The sequence below is a fragment of the Podarcis pityusensis genome (genome assembly GCF_964106645.2).
Source record: "Podarcis pityusensis genome assembly, chromosome: 1".
NCBI classification, from domain to species: Eukaryota; Metazoa; Chordata; class Lepidosauria; order Squamata; family Lacertidae; genus Podarcis; species Podarcis pityusensis.
Window position 1 is genome coordinate 119829603 of NC_138028.1, and position 20089 is coordinate 119849691.

The 20089-nt window shown below is 43.9% G+C and overlaps 1 protein-coding gene across 1 annotated transcript in view; it reads right to left on the reverse strand.

Annotated features, from left to right (window-relative positions):
* Window positions 1-20089, reverse strand: part of MYO3B (myosin IIIB) — a 296654-nt gene that overhangs the window by 126511 nt on the left and 150054 nt on the right. Inside the window, exons 17-23 of the mRNA XM_080972245.1 lie at window positions 14885-14999; window positions 14477-14603; window positions 13991-14201; window positions 12954-13101; window positions 11277-11430; window positions 7125-7213; window positions 6355-6484 (exon numbers count right to left, since the gene is read on the reverse strand). Of these exons, the coding sequence (XP_080828371.1) occupies window positions 6355-6484; window positions 7125-7213; window positions 11277-11430; window positions 12954-13101; window positions 13991-14201; window positions 14477-14603; window positions 14885-14999 (974 nt within the window). The remainder of the gene's footprint in view (window positions 1-6354; window positions 6485-7124; window positions 7214-11276; window positions 11431-12953; window positions 13102-13990; window positions 14202-14476; window positions 14604-14884; window positions 15000-20089) is intronic.

Sequence of the window (20089 nt, forward strand, 5' to 3'; positions counted from 1 at the left end):
ATTTCTTTCCCCAAAGAATCTCAGGAACTGTAGTACCCCCCTGTAGTACCACCGTACTTCTCCTGTCCCTCAGCAAACTATAGTTCCCAAGATTCTCTGGGAGAAGCTTTAAATAAATGTGCATCCTAGCCCAGAAAGGGTGGGACGTGGGTGGCGCTGTGGGTTAAACCACAGAGCCTAGGGCTTGCCGATCAGAAGGTTGGTGGTTCGAATCCCCGCGACGGGGTGAGCTCCCGTTGCTCGGTCCCTGCTCCTGCCAACCTAGCAGTTCGAAAGCATGTCAAAGTGCAAGTAGATAAATAGGTACCGCTCCAGCGGGAAGGTAAATGGTGTTTCCGTGCGCTGCTCTGGTTCGCCAGAAGCGGTTTAGTCATGCTGGCCACATGACCCGGAAGCTGTACGCCGGCTCCCTCGGCCAGTAAAGCGAGACGAGTGCCGCAACCCCAGAGTCGGTCACGACTGGACCTAATGGTCAGGGGTCCCTTTACCTTTACCTTTAGCCCAGAAAGGATCTCCAAAACTATGTGGAAATCCCAGGAGAGGTAGCTCTGCTGCCTTTCACTCTTTTTTACTCACCTGCATATCCTTTGAGCTTAGGAGCAGTAAATGATGCAACCAACCGCAAAGCAGGGCGATTGTTTCTTGTTCACAAGGAACTACCGTATGTGTTGCAATTTTTTTTGCAACATTTGAAACACCATCTTCTCCATTACATTTCAAAACAATAAATAAATGAACAATGGGCTCCTAGAACTAATATGTTTAATGTTATTGTAGAGATTGCCAAATTAGAATCTTACATTCACAGAGCGAGTTTGCCTTTTCAGTTTTGTTTACTGCTGCTTCAGTTCTGCTATTGTTAAGACTGCAGTCCTGTAAACACTAACCTTGGAGCAAGTCTCGCTGAATCGAGTGGGTAAACGTGCACTGTAAATAATATACTCACAAACAAAAAAAATGTTTTCTGTGATGATGTCAGCATGGTAGGGAGTACTTAAAAAACCCCACAACACCTATCCAGAACAAGATTTAGAAAATATATTTTGTAGAGGCCATCCTTTTCAAAGTAATTCTTTGCTCTGTGATAGCACCACCTAGTGGTACATTCTCACACAGAATGGAGTTACTGGGTCCCTATCAGCTTAGAAAATGCAAAAATCCGCCCCCATGCATTTAACCAGTGATATAATGAGGCCCTTTTTCTATTTTCAAAACTGTCTATGCTGCACAGCAACAAAAAATGGTGCAATAAACTGAATCACATCATCAGTTATTATTATCTACTTATGTATGAAATCTCCATCCCACAGGGCTGGCCCAGCTATTAGGTAGAGTGAGGTGACTATCTCAGGCAGCTGATTTGGGGTGTTGTGAAAAGGACAGCAACTTATTGTTTTATATTTAATGGCAGGAAAGTGAGGAGAGAGGAGCTGGGGAGAGCAGGGGGAGCCCCCGGTCGCAGCAGTTCAGGGAGGTACGGAGTGGGAGGTGGGGCAGGTTGGGTATGGGGCACATGGTACAGGCAGTTAGTGACTGCGCTGCGTGCCAGCCCCTCCTCCAACATGGAGAATTTCGGCTGTCCTATTAGCCAGCCCTTGGGACTGTGGCTGCTATTGCTGAATGCCAGGTCTTATCCAGTGGACTGGGTTAAGGCCAAGAGACTTAAGATCAGTTCAGATGAGACTACAAGGGACTGTTAGTAGCTGGTTTTGATCTATAAAGCCTTAAGCAGCTCAGGGCTGCTATTCCTCAAAGACTGCCTCTCCTCATATAAACCGACCCCGAGCCTGCAATTATTACCTGAGGCCCTTCTTTTGTGTGTCTCCTCCATGAGAGGTCTGGAGGGTAGCAACATGAGAATGGGTCTTTTAGGTGGTGGCTCCCTAATTGTGGAATGCTCTCTTCAGGGAGGCTCACCGGGTGCCATTGTATCTTTATGTGCCAGGCAAAAACATTCCTCTTCAGTGTGGTGTAGTGGTTAAGAGCAGTGGACTTGTAATCTGGTGAACCGGGTTCGCTTCCCTGCTCCTCCACATGCAACTGCTGGGTGACCTTGCACTAGTCACACTTCTTTGAAGTCTCTCAGCCCCACTAACCTCACAGAATGTTTGTTGTGGGGGAGGAAGGGAAAGGAGAATGTTAGCCGCTTTGAGACTCCTTCGGGTAGTGATAAAGCGGGATATCAAATCCAAACTCTTCTTCTTCTCTTAGGTCTATGGCTAATTAAACAATCTATGGCCTTTTAAGCTGTTGGGTGTGTGTGTGTTTGTTTTTACTGGTTTTTGTTTGTTATCATGGTATGTATTTTTGTGATTTTATATTGGAAGCCACCCTGTGATCTTCAGATGAAGAGCAGTATAGAAATTTATTAACAATAACAACATAACATTTTCTTAGTGAACAACCTAAAGGGTTTGGTCTCCTGTGGCCATATTGCTTTCCTTTCCTTTGGACCACATCATCGAAGCCAAGTGGTAGGTCTTGTTGTCTAGGCAGCCCAGGATCTCCATACACAACACTACCCAGACTTGTGCCCTGGGGAGGCCACTTTGGTACGACTAACACAGCTGTTTGGCTTCACCCCTGGAGGTGCACTCCATTGTCTCTCATGACAGACAGATGCCAGCAACAACCAACATGCACCATGTGAGCTTTGAAGCAACCAGAACTTCGATCCAGACTGCAAATGGCAGAGGAAACTGAATATTCCCTACTCCCCTTGGCTCAAGATTGGCACAACCTTCACCATATCTATTTTATTTAATTTCATAAAATTTATATACTGCTTGATTGTAAAAACAAAACCTCAAAGCAGATTACAGTCTACAAAACCATGCAAGCTGTAGCCTTCACAAAATTTCACAGACCTTTTAGTACATGCTGATAATTTCAGTTGGGCATATATATAAGCCTCTGGCAAAGCTTACGACAGTAAAGGAAACCCATGTCTCTCACACATACCCCTTTGCAGGGGCGGGCATTATTACGTGGGAAGCTGTCAGCCCCTCAATTTGAGGTGAAGGGGACAAATCCATCTACAGTGGTACCTCGGGTTACATACGCTTCAGGTTACAGATGCTTCAGGTTACAGACTCTGCTAACCCAGAAATAGTACCTTGGGTTAAGAACTTTGCTTCAGGGTGAGAACAGAAATTGCGTGGCGGCAGTGGGAGGCCCCATTAGCTAAAGTGGTGCTTCAGGTTAAGAACAGTTTCAGGTTAAGAACGGACCTCCGGAATGAATTAAGTTCTTAACCCGAGGTACCACTGTACAAAATTTCTCCAGCAGGTTATTTCTCAGTCCCTTGCTGCATTCTCCATTATGTACCTGAGTTAATTATTTCAGACAAGTGTTCGCAAACTCATTGGCTATGCAATTCACTGAAGAAAGCATACTAATCAGCTTTTAAAAAACGAAATAGGTTTGCAGCCCTATGAAAGCATTCGTGGTAGTCTGACAAGAAGGTCAGGCTCTAGCAACACAAATTAGAAAATCAACAGTGTGACATTAAGAAGGAAGTAGATTTATTGCAGAAAGGCATGATAACAAGCACAATACATTTCAAGCTATATCTAAGCTCTTCATCTGGGGAAAAATCTCAATCCAAAGAAACAAGCAAGACTCAACTGGCTCAGCTACATTTCACATACATCAGAGCTCTTGCTTCAATTACATTACATGTACTTCAGAGCTCTGAAACATCTCAGTTATATTATGTGTAGTTCAGAGTTCTGAAGTGCGTGTAATGTTACATGAACTGTTGAGACTTGTTTGCTTTTTTTGGATTCATTCCCCCGCCCTAGAAACTTTCTACAATAAATCTGCTTTGCACACAGGAATTGATGGTCGATTTTCTGCTTTGCACCACAAATACTACAAGCCCTTTGGGTTAACTATACAGTTAAGAAAAATCTGGCAATACTTTGAAGATTTCTGTAAGCCCTGCATTGCTACAGCAGCAGCAGCAGCCCTCAAATTCTATGGAAGAATCAGCACAACAAAGAAGCACCTGTCCTATCCAAACTGATATCCCGCAGCCTTCCTTGGCATCAACTGTTCTCAATGGGATTTCAGAAATGTGAAGGCTCCAACCGTGACAATGAAGATTGCCCTGAGAAATCTAGGATGCATTCAGATGATGCTCTCCTCTACCTTCTCCCAACATGTAGCAGGAAAGCGAAAATGTGTCTTCCTGCCTCACCTGTGAACCTGTCTTAATTTTGGCACCTCCAGATGCCCATGCACAGGCATAATGTCTGAACATGGAGTGCATGTGTGAAATCCAGGATGTGCAGGCTCAAATCACGTGGTAGATAACAAGCAATTAGAGCTCACCTGTATTGGCATTTGTATGTGCCCTAGGGTGACCAGATGCAGAAAAGAGGGCAGGGCTCTCACTCTATTAAGTATAAGACACCTGGCTTGCAAGTAGTACATGTGTAAAGGATCTAGGGGTCTCAGTTGACCACAAGGTAAACATGAGTCAACAGTGTGATGCAGTAGCAAAAAAGAAAAGAAAAGAAAAGGCTAATGCTAATGCTATTCTAGGCTGCAACAACAGAAGTATCAAGTGGATCATGGGAAGTAATAGTCCAACTCTATTCTGCCTTGGTCAGACCACATCTGGAGTACTGTGTCCAGTTCTGGGCACCACAATTTAAGAAGGATATTGATGAGCTGAAATGTGTGCAGAGGAGGGGGACCAAAATGACCAAGGATCTGGAAACTAAGCCTTGTGAGGAACAGTTGAGGCAGTTTGGTATATTTAGCCTGGAAAAGATGAGACTGAGGGGAGATATGATAACCACCTTCAAATAACTCAAGGGCTGTCAACACGGAAGAGGGAGCAAGCTTGTTTTCTCCTGCTCTGGAGTGTAGGACGCAAACCAATGGATTCAAGTTGCAAGAAAGGAGATTCCGACTAAACGTCAGGAAGAACTTTCTGACAGTAAGAGCTGTTCGACAGTGCGGTGGACTCCTTTTGGAGGTGTGGACTCTCCTCGGAGTTTTTTAAGCAGCAGTTGAATGACCATCTGCCATAGATGCTTTAGCTGAGATTCCTGCATTGCAAGGGGTTGGACTAGATGGCCATTAGGGTCCCTTCCAGCTCTACAATTCTATGATTCTATATTGCCGTGAAAGCTACATGTGTTGAAAATCTGTTTTCTGCACAACTATTAAAAGCACAAGAGCTCTCCTTTTGCATCCAGCCACCCTGGCACATTGTGCATTGTCCCTGCAGAGAACATTGATGTCTAGCATGTTTGAAGAGGAACAGGCATAATCTCACGCCCCAAACGTGTGCAGGAGGAGAACATGGAGGAAAATAGACTCTAAAACAGGCCTGGGAAAACGCTAGTATGCTATTTTCTTCAGCTTGTTTCAAAATATCTTGTGACATCTTCTAAACAGTGATCCTGAGATTGTCTATTAAACAACAAACACGTGAGATACCTTTCTCTCATTATCACAATTTCCTAGTAGGACTTGCCTCCATTACACTTCTCTAATCACAAGTGATTTACTTGGTCTTTTCAACTCATTAAAACAATGTCATGTTAGACCTACGAGCCATCATGTATTTTTACAAGTACCATATATCATTTCTATTATGCCACAGATAGGCTTTTACTGTGAAGTCAACTATTTTTCTTCCATGCAGTGGTTACTGACAGACTCTGTTTGCTTCCAACAGTGAGCATATGTACAGGTTATCTTTATGTGGCGTGTGTTACAGAATTGTGCTGTCTAATCCACAGAGAGGAGAATTTTCTTTTTTCTTTTTGGCACACTCACAAGGAAGGGCTTCCCATTCACTTTCATGTCCGAAAGAGCTCCATGGATGCATCAGGAACACACATGCTGAACTTTTTCCTCACACAGAAGTGAACTGACAAATTATTATTCACAGGGGATCTCTGCATGCGCATTGAAAGCAGAAATCCATCCTGCAATTCAACATGGTAATGGACCTGAAATGGACCTCTGAACTTAAAAATGGAAAGCGTAATGCTGGTGGTCAACAAAAGAGGTTTAAAGACTCTCTCAAGGCAAATCTAAAAAAAATAGTATAAGCACCGACAACTGGGAAACAGTGGCCTGCGAGCGCTCCAGCTGGAGAACAGCCTTTACCAAAGGTGTCATGGGCTTTGAAGACGCTCAAACTCAGGACGCAAGGGAGAAACATGCTAAGAGGAAGGCATGCTTGGCAAACCCTCACCGTGATCAACTCCCACCTGGAAACCTATGTTGGCCTCCACAGTCACTTACGGACTCACTGTTAAAACCGTGTTTATGGAAGACAATCTTACTCGTCTTCGAGTGATCGCCAGAGAAGAAGAAGATAAGGAGTACCTGTTTTGGTTAAAGGACTTGAAAAGAGCTGCTGGAGAAGTCTGTTCTCTGAAGTCCTCAGGACCACCACTATGTCAGCAGGAAGAGTGTCTCTGTTCTTCTCAAGGAAGCCATAAGCATCGTACTGCACCTATAGCATATGAGAGGTTAAAAGCAAAACCAGCCGTTATAAAATTTTTTATTGTTTTATTTAAGGAATTTCTCACCTGCCCTTCATCACAAGGTCCCAGGGTGAGTTACAACCATATAATCTTGAAATCCATTTAAAACAGGCATCCCCAAACTTGGCCCTCCAGATGTTTTGGGACTACAACTCCCATCATCCCTAGCTAACAGGACCAGTGGTCAGGGATGCTGGGAACTGTAGTCCCAAAACAGATGGAGGGCCAAGTTTGGGGATGCCTGATTTAAAACAAACTAAGGAATATACATAAAACAATAGAGGTGGCCCCACAAAAGCCACACAAATATCAAATGTCAAAAGCTAGTGTGTGTGTGTTCAGATAGGTCAATGGCCTGAGAGAGCCTGCTGTAGGCTCAAAATGGATGCAAGGCACCAGATGTTTCTTGCCCCAGACCATGACAGTAGAGATTAGAACATCGTCAAACACTGCTATCATGGTGTTTTATTTTGGGGTTTTTTAAAACAGAGTTTCTAGATTTTGAAATACAAACACATTTAAAACGTTAAAGAGAATCCGAAAGCACTTTAAGAGAAACTGGATCATATACTGCATTTGAACTTGTGTCAAGTTATATATAGCGCCTACCTTTCCAGCGTAGTGTTGAATGCCAAAACACAGCTCCACTCGCTTGGGTCTCCAGAAGTACTTGCATCGTAAATTATCTTCAAATTTATCTAATCGTTTAAAGAAGAGGAAACATAATTACTAGTCCATTCTCTGAACCACAGACGGGCCTTGGCAATTATGTGTGGATGCTTCCTGCCCACATATCCAAACTATGTTGTTTTCCTTTGCAGTAATGGCGGCAGCCCACACTTCTTTCCTTGACATCTCTCACGACTCTTTTGTTCTTTCTTTCTGTTTGCTTTGAAAAGGAATTATCCTAGCGAACTAACAGGTAAGTCACTTTCCCCTCGCATTTCTGTCACCCTCCTACCACTTCCCAGCTATTTACGGACAGCTACAGGAGGACTGCCAGCAGAGGTTGCCAATATCCGTCTTATTTTGCCTTACTTTTTTCTTTACAAAGCAAAGCTACAACATTTAGGATATATCTCTAGAACTACTCACAGCCCTACTACAAGCTATAAGTATAAGATTCTGGAAATTCAGAGAGTCAGTAGTGAGTGATGCCTGAAGGGAGAAGGTGTGTTGTCCTTGGGTTGTGTTGTGTTGTGTTGTGTTGTGTGTTTTTTGCCAAAGTCCCTTGCCAAGCTTGAGCAAGGCCTGTAAAACAAGGTTGTCAACACTTGTTGTGGTGCTGGTGGGGATGCTGATACAGTGGTACCTCGGGTTACAGACGCTTCAGGTTACATACGCTTCAGGTTACAGACTCCGCTCACCCAGAAATAGTGCTTCAGGTTAAGAACTTTGCTTCAGGATGAGAACAGAAATCGTGCTCCGGCGGCGCAGCGGCAGCTGGAAGCCCCATTAGCTAAAGTGGTGCTTCAGGTTAAGAACGGACCTCCGGAACGAATTAAGTACTTAACCTGAGGTACCACTGTACATCATGGGGCCTGTGGGTTCAGGGGCAAACCCCAGACTGGATCGGGGTGGGGGAAAGCCAAGGGAAAGAGCACTGGTGTTGATGCTACAGAATTAAGTCCCTGCATAAGAAAGCAGGGCGCAGCACAAAAATAAAACATTCAGGGTAAAGAAATAAAACTGGTGTGGCCCTTTGTTCTTCTAGACCTGACACTACAACAGGTCCTTCTCCCCCACTCTTGGTCAACTAGTTAACATATTATAAAAACTGTGAAACTTCACAGTATTTTTCAAGCTTTAGGGACAATTCCAACACCTTTAATGTCACTTTCCCCCCCTAGAAAGAGTCCTGATTTTTTAAGCCTTACAGTCATACCTGGAATCCCAAACGCCTTCGTACTCGGACGTTTTGGCTCCTGAACGCCGCAAACCCGGGAGTGAGTGTTTCGGTTTGTAAATGTTCTTTGGAACCCCAATGTCCGACGAGGCTTCCATGGCCTCTGATTGGCTGCAGGAGCTTCCTGCAGCCAATCAGAAGCCGCACTTTGGTTTCTGAACTTTTTGGAAGTTGAACGGACTTCTGGAATGGATTCTGTTTGACTTGCAAGGTATGACTGTATTAGGTTTTCAACTGACCAATGTACAATCATAACAGGAGCTGGAGTCCAGCAGTATCTAGGCAGTACCACCTTGGCTCTCCCTGCTATGTATGTATGTATGTATGTATGTACGTATGTAGAAGTCCTGGCAGGTTGGTCAGTATTATCATCCCCATTGTACTGATGGTGGCAGTGGTGGGATTAAGGCAGAGAAGAAGAATGGCTTCTCTAAGGCCCAGTTCATTGAATACATGCCAGAGATTAAAATAAAAGTGCAAATAATTGTTTCACATTTCTGTCCTCTTAACGCCTATGCTGCTGTAGTTGCATTAAGGATGGCAAGGCAGTTTATGGAAGGGGAGAGGCCTTTAAAGCTTAGAATGGCCAGATGTTTCACAAACTTGGCCCTTGAAGCTTAGAATGGCCAGATGTTTCACAAAGATCAAACTTTCTTAATTCTGCCAGCTTTATTGAATAATTTTGCCATGTCATGTGCAACTGCATTAATTTTCTTCACCTGACATTTATTTCATATTTGATATACAGTTAGGTTTAGGACAACAGTTGACTAACATATATAGGGTAAGGTCAAAAAAAGTCAGCTTAGACATTAGCAGAAATAGCACCAGTGTCTATTTTCCTGCTATCACCACTAGAGCAGGAAGTCTAAGTAGAAAACAGAATTTGTTGTCCCAATATTAGCAGATGTCTAGGGTGGGTTGTGCAAATTTCCCAGTGTTTGACCAGCTGGCATAAACTGAGTAGCAACAAACAGTTTTTGTTTAATTAGTAGGGAGCCAGCCAAAGCCAACAGAGTGAACAAGTAGCCAAAAATAATATTAATAAATCTCTGTGCTGCTCTCACAAATCCATTCCTGAATCACACAACCATTTTTGATCCAGAGTCACTGCAAAGTGATCCACTTTTCACATTGCGAAATAGAATCATAGAATCATAGAATCATAGAGTTGGAATAGACCACAAGGGCCATCGAGTCCAATCCCCTGCCAAGCAGGAAACACCATCAGAGCACTCCTGACATATGGTTGTCAAGTCTCTGCTTAAAGACCTCCAAAGAAGGAGACTCCACCACACTCCTTGGCAGCAAATTCCACTGTCGAACAGCTCGTACTGTCAGGAAGTTCTTCCTAATGTTTAGGTGGAATCTTCTTTCTTGTAGTTTGGATCCATTGCTCCGTGTCCGCTTCTCTGGAGCAGCAGAAAACAACCTTTCTCCCTCCTCTATGTGACATCCTTTTATATATTTGAACATGGCTATCATATCACCCCTTAACCTCCTCTTCTCCAGGCTAAACATGCCCAGCTCCCTTAGCCGTTCCTCATAAGGCATCGTTTCCAGGCCTTTGACCTTTTGGTTGCCCTCCTCTGGACACGTTCCAGTTTGTCAGTGTCCTTCTTGAACTGTGGTGCCCAGAACTGGACACAGTACTCCAGGTGAGGTCTGACGTACAGAGCTACTCTCAAATAAGCTCTGTATATTCAATTTCCGTGGAAAATGCTGATTTTCTAACATTTTTTTTCTGGATGCGGCAAACAGCAGTTGGGCCCTCAAGGAGATGCTTTCATGTGACCGTGTCATTTTTTGGCAATGGTGACGTGAATCACCCCATGCTTTTTCTTTAACTCACTATTTCCAACGAAATGGTCTGGTCAGAGATAACCATTCACATCCAGAGATGCTGTTGCACAAGCAGAATGAGCTTCCATTGGCGGGGTAAGGTAAAGGTAAAGGGACCCCTGACCATTAGGTTCAGTCGTGGCCGACTCTGGGGTTGCGGCACTCATCTCGCTTTATTGGCCGAGGGAGCCGGCGTACAGCTTCCGGGTCATGTGGCCAGCATGACTAAGCCGCTTCTGGAGAACCAGAAGCGGTACCTATTTATCTACTTGCACTTTGAGGTGCTTTCGAACTGCTAGGTTGGCAGGAGCAGGGACCGAGCAACGGGAGCTCACCCCATCACAGGGATTCGAACCGCCGACCTTCTGATTGGCAAGCCCTAGGCTCTGTGGTTTAACCCACAGCACCATCTGCGTCCCCTGCCTTTTTGTGATTCTCTTTTCCTGCTATAGTCAGGGAAGGGATATCATTTTTATTTGTTCCTTTACTTTTTTTACAGATTGCTGTTTAAAAATTTGTGTACATGTTTTGAGAGCTGCAGCATGAAAAGAAGTAAACTGGTACAAGCGTGCAAGTCCCCTAACCCCCAGGAATAGGTTTGCAGGAGGGAAAGGGGGCTGTGCCCTGGACAGGGAAGCGAGAAGATGGAAAGTTCTGATGCATCAGAAGAGTTCTTCTCCATTCATGGGGCAGAAGCTAGGATCCAAGCCAATGACACCAGAAACGCCTATGGGTCTTCAAGGTGAGCTAATATTAACAGTGCTCATAGTAGATAACAGACCCCTATCAATTAAAACCAAAACCGAAAAGCAGTGAGCTGTATGGAGAAAATTCCAATTGGCAAAGCTCATGAAGAGCACACAGGAGCTTAATGGGTTGACCAAAGCAACAGAGATTTAATACATGGTCATGAGTTAAAGCAATATGAAAATATCTATGGCCCTCTTTCTCTCTCCCCCCCCCCCCCCCCGTATATATAAAATCTCAGTTAAGGATTGCTGGACATGGCGTACCAACTAAAGTAAGGTCTGTTGCCTGGGGAAATCGGCTTTCTTCATCAAGCAGAGAAAGTAGTCCCATTGGTTTCTGAAGGAACGTGTCTAGGAGTGGCCTGTTGTCTTCATAGTCAACCATAGGAGCATCAATTCCTTCATTCTGATATTCCATCTAGAGGAAGATTTATGAAAGTCAGCAAATTTAAATGTCACCTCTACCAGCTGTCTCTTCTCGCCCAGTGTGATTTATTTACAAAGGTGACAATAGAGCGAGGCAAACCAGTGCAACACACATTTTATCAGATGTTTAAATGAAGGTAGGTAAAGGTAAAGGGACCCCTGACCATTAGGTCCAGTCGTGGATGACTCTGGGGTTGCGGCGCTCATCTTGCTTTATTGGCCGAGGGAGCCGGCGTACAGCTTCCGGGTCATGTGGCCAGCATGACTAAGCCGCTTCTGGTGAACCAGAGCAGTGCACAGAAACACTGTTTACCTTCACACCAGAGCGGTACCTATTTATCTACTTGCACTTTGTCATGCTTTCGAACTGCTAGGTTGGCAGGAGCCGGGACCGAGCAACGGGAGCTCACCCCGTCGTGGGGATTCGAACCGCTGAACTTCTGATCGGCAAGTCCTAGGCGCTGTTGTTTAACCCACAGCGCCACCTTTTCCTTTTCCAGGCATCTTGCAGACATTTCCCCCCCTTGGTTAATTTCCATATAATTAAAGCTTATACAACATTCATATTGTTGAAATATTGCAGAGATCAGTCATGCTTGTGTTGTGCCCAGCAATGGCATTCTGTTTTCACAAACACTACATGTGAAACCCGCTACAAGGTGCCAAGCCCAAAGCGTTGGGGTCCAAGTTGTAGGATAAGCAGCTGTATATAACCAGTGTTCTGAAGATTAATAAATGAATGAAGGGGTTGAGACCATAGAGTAGGCATAGCTAGGACACCTTGGGAGGAAGGGTTATCAGACCTCTGCTCTTCCCATTCTACCACGTGAACCCTACCAGTAAGGTCTATGAAGAATGCTCCAACTCAGACCATGTGGCTTAAGCAAGCTATCTTTCTGCTTCTATACAAATAATTTAGAAACATTTACCACTTTGGAACCTGAGTTTTCCTGCCTGTGTTTTTTAATACTGCTGCCTGGAAAAGCACATGAATCTGACCTTCAAAGAGTTTGTAAGTAAATGATTTTTAACTTCCAAATGTGTGGTCTCTTTCTATGCTAAGGGAAGAGGGGAACTCTGGAAGCAACTTAAACAGGGATGATTTAAAGGTCCAACAGCCTATATTTCCAAACTTTACCTTGATGCATACTATTTTGTGATTTTAAATCTCTGCTGGGGTTCTCTCACCAAAGAGAACTTGCCCCAAACCTGGATCCAGACATGCAGGGAATTCTCCTTTTATTAAACACCATCTTTTTTTATCTTTAACCAAATAAAAATACCAACACAAATTTCATTAGTCACCTTATTGCTTTTCTCTTAAGTTTATATGGGAAGCCCCCCAAGCAATATTTATCTCTCAAGATATACCTAATATCACTCTAACCATATATAAAGGAGGAGATGAATTCGGAAGTTCCAGTCATCTCCTATAGTTCACTCCTCTCTCAAGCCCCAAATTTAGCCTAGAGACATTGATACAGAGCTAGCCAACAGTAATTAAGTAAACCTTGCCTGCTCAAGTGCAAAGATGTGCTGATTGAAATAAAACTGGATCTGCTCATTTGCAATGTTTATGCACAGCTGTTCGAAAGAGTTCCTTGTGAAGTTCTCGAATCCGAAAATATCCAGTATGCCAACATTCATTCCGCTTTCGGCATTGCTGGGTAGAAAAATATACAAAACCCGTAACTGAAACACCATTGGAAACCAGTTTTATAAATGCAAATTCAGCCCTAGTATCTGCTTTATATTGTATTTTAATTGTGTTCAATTTATTGCTTTGAAAACTATTGAAAGGCATGACACTAAATAAAATAATTTTGTAAAAAGTTGTGCAAGACTCTCAGCATTGAAAAGATATAGGAAGAATGCCTTGGCGGAAATGCAAATCGCGTTTTGCACTCCCTGAAAGTGCAAAACTATAGTTATTCACTGCACACGAAGTCCTTGCATTCAAGCCTGTGTGAACTGGTCCACTAGATTATATAATTAAATGTTTCCATATGCCCATAAAATAATTGTACAGCACAATTCCTTATTTCTCAATAGCTCACTAAATGCCACTTTATTATTTTGGGGATCTTAATGCAATTGGCATAATCCACTTACCTTGCAGTCCATCCCACAGCTAAGCTTTGTATATGAGCTGATAAATCAGCTTAGGTAGTTTTTAGCGACAGTTTTAAGTGTGAGCGCATCATGTTAAACGTTTTGTACGCTATAGCCTTATCACTAAAAGGACTTCAGTAGCTTTTCACCATAAAACAGACAAACTTTAAAAACATCGCTTTGTGATGTATTTTCAAAGAGCTGATGGGATTTTAACCCCACACTGATCCCCATTGACCTACTTGGTTAAATCCTAGCCAACTCTTCGAAAACACTGGAGTTAACGTCCTGGAAACAAAAAATGCAGAATCACAGCACGGAGGCCATTTAGAGGCATTATCTAAAACAAACAGTAAATTCCTCCCCGTAAAAGAAAAAGAAATATATAGACACAGAAGACTCCACCAGCACACACGCTGCTTGTTGATGTGTGGACTTGCCATATATTTTTATCAGGCTGCAGCAGGGTATTAATGCGATTTACGATCCAGCTGAAGAGTCGGCCATAAAGTGCCTTTGACATGGCATCCCGTACATCGGCTGCTTTGTCTACAGTGTTTGTCCGGATAATAGTCTCGCCTCGTGTCACAACGCAGTGAGAGGTGAGAGCTTCCTGGAGTTCCTCTGAGCCAATACTCAGTAGGGCAGCGGCTGAAAGAGGACACACAGACATGTCGGGATGAGATGGGAGCTGTTGGCCTTGGCAGACATCTTGTGTGAAACGGGTCTTTTCTTATGCATATTCTACTACTGCAGGGCTGGCTAACCTGTGGCCGTTGCTGGACTCCATTTCCCATCAGCCCCAGCTAGCACGGCTAACTGTCAGGAATGATGGGAGTCGTAGTCCGACAACACCTAGAAGGCCACAGGTTCCCCATCCCTGCCCTACAAAAGTCCTCTGAAGTACAATTCCCGCCAATATTTACCATTATCTAAGGCTTCGGCATTGGGCACTTCGCTTTTATCCGTTTGATGTTGTGAGGAAATGGCGGCAAATTCAATATTTCCTGTATTTAAGATCCCAGCCAGAATTCGGTACACTGAGTGCACTTCCTGCAAACAACAGGAAGGGCAAGAACTCTTCAGAAGTCAGAACTCTAAGCATCAGTAGACTTCAGACTCAACACTTCGAAGCCCACCCACACTCTGCAGACGGAGGATGTAACCGGTGGCGTAGTATGGGAGGGCCAGAGGGGCAGTGGCCCCAGGTGCAAAATTCTGAGAGGGGTGCAACCAGGCACCAAGACAGGCTCCCTCAGCATGGCTGAATTCCTGCCGCCTTCTGGAGCAAGACAAGTATCTTTGTGGCAGCAGATGGAAAAGTCACTACTTACCTCATCCGTAAACCCTATGATCCTGAAGCAATGCTGAATTGCTTCAAACTGTGTCCCATAGGATTCTTTACTAATAATGTCATGCATCACCCTTCCTGTGTCATTATCAATATACCTAAATAAAAAAGAGATAAGATTCATTCTTCATTCCTGAAAAGGAAGGTGTTGATGCTGGAGGCTGTCTAGAAGACAAACCCAACAGGTACAGAAGTCCTTCTTGGGCACTCTACATTTGTAAGGTCATTGGAAATTCGCAGTAAATAAAACACTTTGCACGCACACAGAGACACTCTCAGATTCATTCTTTGGAGAGCCGAACCACAAAATTGAAAAAGGGTTTGGGAGCTGAGCCTTGTGCTCAGATTAAGCCTTGATGAAAGCTTGATTTCAATTAAATTGAACTCAGTAGGTTGTACCCTTTTGACCAAACTGCGGGAGGCAGTGGAAGACAGGAGTGCCTGGCGTGCTCTGGTCCATGGGGTCACAAAGAGTCGGACACGACTAAACGACTAAACAACAACAACAACAAGGTTGTACCCAATGGTATATTTGCACTAGTGAAAAGCACTTCTAGTTGTGCAAGGCATGGCACCCAATTTTCTCTGACCTCCCTACACCCTCTAGCAGCTGCAGCCCTCTAGCAACATATTTCAAACTATTCTGGGTGCTTTCTCAGACCTCAGGAGTAACCTGGCGGGGGGGGGGGGCTGGAGTGGGTAGCGGGTAGTGGGGGGGAAGGGTCTAGAGAAAGTCAGGTGCACAACCTTGCAAAGGTGCAAACCCAGCACTGGATCCACCCCACAGAAAGAAAAATATACCTTTAAGCAAATTCGTAAGGTTGGTGGCAATAGTAGTATGTTACAAATGGAAGATATGACTCCAGTCTAGACTGCAGTATCTACAAACATATAAAGCCACTCCCTGGGTATTATTTTGAACAGTCTTTTGTTGATTATGCTAGTATTTCATTTTCATTTTCTGTAAACCTTTCTGAGGTTTTCTTAAATACAGTGGTACCTTGGTTCTCAAATACCTTGGTACTCAAAAACTTGGAACCCAAACACTGCAAACCCAGAAGTAAGTGATCCGGTTTGCAAACTTTTTTCAGAACCTGAACGTGCTCCGTTTTGAGTGTTACACTTCCAGTTTAAGTGCCACACTTCCGTTTTGAGTGTTATGCTGAGGTCTGTCTGTTTTTGCTATTTATTTTGCATTTTTGTGGCTCTTTTTCGTTGTTGTTTTGTGACTGTGTGGAACCCAGTTCAGCTACTGCTTGATTACGTGACTGCAGTACATTGTTTATTGCTTTCATTTTATGGATCAATGATCTCGTTAGATAGTAAAATCCATGTTAAATTGCCATTTTAGGAGGTTTTTTTTTTAAAAAAGGTCTGGAACAGATTAATCCATTTTGCATTACTTTCTATGGGAAAGCGTGCCTTGGTTTTGGAACGCTTTGGTTTTGGAACAGACTTCTGGAACGGATTAAGTTTGAGAACCAAGGTACCACTGTAAATGGTCACAATTAGCATGATAACTAGATGCAATCCAGGCTGGGTCTCCACAGCTCAGAGGATCAGGCTGTGCATAAGAACATAGGAATGGTGCTCGCTTCAGCAGCACATATACTAAAATTGGAATGATACAGAGAAGATTAGCATGGCCCCTGCGCCAGGATGACATGCAAATTCGTGAAGCGTTCCATATTTTTGTGAACCCATTGAAAGATGTCATGAATGAAATATTGAATACAGATGAAATCCCACAAATGTGGAAAGAGGCCTATATCACAGTAATTCCAAAACAAGATGCAGATTTGCTGCAAATCAAAAACTACAGGCCTATTTCCTTGTTAAACAATGATTATAAATTGTTTGCAAACATATTAGCCAACAGATTAAAAAAAAAATACAAAATGAGTATCTACACCAAGATCAAGCAGGGTTTTTACCAGGTAGACAAATGAAGGAGAATATAAGAAATATTCAGAATATAATAGAATACCTGAAGGCTAAAAATGAAAAGAAAGCAGCAATGATGTTTATAGATGCTGAAAAAGCCTTCGATAATGTTTATTGGAAATTCATGACAAAGCTGTTAGAACAAATTAGATGCGGTTCTAAATTTCTAAAAGGAATAGCAGCAATTTATTCAGAACAAAAAGCAAAATTAATTATAAACCAGGTGATTACAGATGACTGTAAGATTCAAAAAGGAACTAGACAAGGATGCTCACTATCACCATTATTGTTCATCCTGGTACTGGAAGCACTTGCCAGAAATATAAGACCAGACAAAGAGATCACAGGTGTAAAAACTGGGAAAAGTGAGTTTAAATTAAAAGCATATGCAGGTGATTTAGTGATAACAGTGGAAGAACCCAAAACTTCACTCCCTAAAGTAATAGAAAAGATTCAGAAATTTGGGGAAGTGGCAGGATTTACCGTATTTTTCGCCCCATAGGACGCACTTTTTCCCCTCCAAAAATGAAGGGGAAATGTGTGTGCGTCCTATGGGGCGAATGCAGGCTTTCGCTGAAGCCTGGAGAGCGAGAGGCATCGGTGCGCACCGACCCCTCTCGCTCTCCAGGCTTCAGGAAGCTATCCACAAGCCTTGCAAGCCTGGCGGGAGTTCCTGCGGGCTCACAAGGCTTGAGGGCAACAGCCTGCAGCCCCGGCGAGTGTCCGCAAGCCTTGCGCGCCCGGCGGGAGGTCCCGCCGGGCACGCGAGGCTTGGGGCGGCAGCTTGCTGCCCGAAGCAAGCGGAGCCCTCCGGAGGGCTCCCCATGCTTCGGGCAAGTGTCCGAAAGCCTTGCACGCCCGGCGGGAGGTCCTGCCACGCGAGGCTTGGGGCGGCAGCCTGCTGCCCGAAGCACGGGGAGCCCTCTGGAGCTCTGGAGCTCGTGCTTCGGGCGAGTGTCTGCAAGCCTTGCGCACCCGGCGGCAGCCTGCAGCCCGAAGCATGCGGAGCCCTCCGGAGGGTGCCCCGTGCTTCGGGCAGGTGTGCGCAAGGCTTGGGGCGGCAGCCGCGGCGGGGGGGGGGAATAATTTTTTTTTATTCATTTCCCCCCCCAAAAAACGAGGTGTGTCCTATGGGCCGGTGCGCCATATAGGACGAAAAATACGGTAAATAGGAATAAAACTAAATTATTGGTCAAAAATTTGAAGGAAGAGGGAAAAACGGAGTTAGAACAAAATATTGAGATTGAAGTCCATAAAAAGGTCAAGTATTTAGGGATTTGGTTAACTTCAAGAAACATAAACTTATTTAAAAACAATTATGAAAAAATTTGGCTTGAGGTACCTCAAGGTACCTGGAGATGCTGGAATTGAACATGGGACCTTCTGTATGCAGAACAGACTTAACCACTGATCTACAGCCCTTCCCAAAAGGCTGATAGACACACTTGAAGCAGCAAACATCTTGGTGGTTTTCACTGAAAGCAAGGCTACAAACAGCAAGCTGGGGGATAGGCGAAACCTGCTTTCCCCTCCTTTCCTCACAAAACTAGATCGAAAAGTTTTAGCCACTAATAACCTTGTTGAAAACTGCTTTTCTTACTCCCATATATGTGAATGACTCTTCCATTACAGTGAAGAGAAAAGCACTGCATCTGGGGTGAAATTAAAACCTATCTTCTTCTTCTGATACTGCGTAGCCCACGCCTCACGGGGATTCAACATAACCCTATGTGCAAACTGAGGGAGAGAGAGAGAGAGAGAGAGAGAGAGAGAGAGAGAGAGAGAGAGAGATTTTATCCCCTCTCTGCCTATCCTATAATGTTCTGCAAACTGGCCACTGTAGTTGTCCAAAGAGTTGCCATGATGCTGTTATTTTGAAATGGGTATTTCTAGACAATAAAACCAGACAAGTTCATAAAGTTAATGTAGAAAACAACAACAACACACACTTGAAAGTTGACACAATGGAATACGTAAATGCAACTCTGTCCTTATAGGCCAATTACCCAAGTAATAATAATGTACAGATTTAAAAACAATTCATTTGGGTTTATTTGCATAATGTTAACACGTACCATTAACTCTGCAACCAACTATTTTGGAAAACAAAGCAGATGCAATTCAAGAGAGTGAAAAAAAAGCTCTTAGTTTTATTTTTGATTCACATAGTTAAAAGGGTGGGGAATCAATTTAGCCCAGCAGCCCAACTCTCGACCTCTTCTACCTGCCGTGAGCAAACTTGACAGGTGGGGAGGACTAGCCACTTGTCAATCATCTGGGGTCACAGCGATTTCAGGTGACTGACATCAATCACATTTCAAAGGAGGACATTGAAGCACAACCTCGTTTGAAGATGCTCTTCAAGTATTAGGCAAAGAGGATCCCTTCAGGCGACTATCAGCTGATGGTCATTTAGGGGGAGAAGTCTCTTTAGTTGGGAGAATATTCTTAAAATTGTGGATTTGGGAAGGACCCCATCTAGTCTAACCCCCGGCCTAACATGACGCTCAAACCCACAATTCTGAGATTTAATCTCTTGCTCTACCGACTGAGCTAACATAATACTGCACAAGGGAATCCATCAAAAACGGACCACCGCGTGGATTTCAACCCCCATTACAGCAAGGACTCTTGTTGCGAAAGCCATTTAGTTCTCTAGAACTTTTTAAAAACATGCACACATTATGCACAAAGGATACATATATTCACGATACAGGTACCTCTTCCTTTTTATTGTTTCTGAGGCAGTCAATATACCCTAAGACTGCAATCCTAATTATGTCCACTTACAAGTAAATCCCACTGAATTCAGTGAGGCTTACTCCCAGGTATGTGGGATTAGGATTGCAGTCATGGGGACAGATTCAGCTAATGAGTCCTGCTAGCGGAAACCTGCACAAGGGCTTCCTCTAGTGCAATGGGGCTTTCCTTCCTCTCCCCCCCCCCCGCACCTCTCCAAATTGGCTCGGGGATGGATGGACCCAGAACAGTGCATGTGGGAGGGAAGAAGTGGGGGGTTATCTTGCAAGGTAAAATGCTTACACACTGACAGAACAATTATTAAAGTGCTACAATGGATCCTTCCCTTAATCTGCTTCCTATTGTGAATTTTAAAAACCAATGAAATGCATTTCTCAATACAATTATTTTCAAATGGAAATAAGTTGCATCTTTGCTACTTGTAGATCTGATCTTCAGTTAAAGTCCTAGCTCCATTTTCAAACTGAGGAGAACCATCCGGATT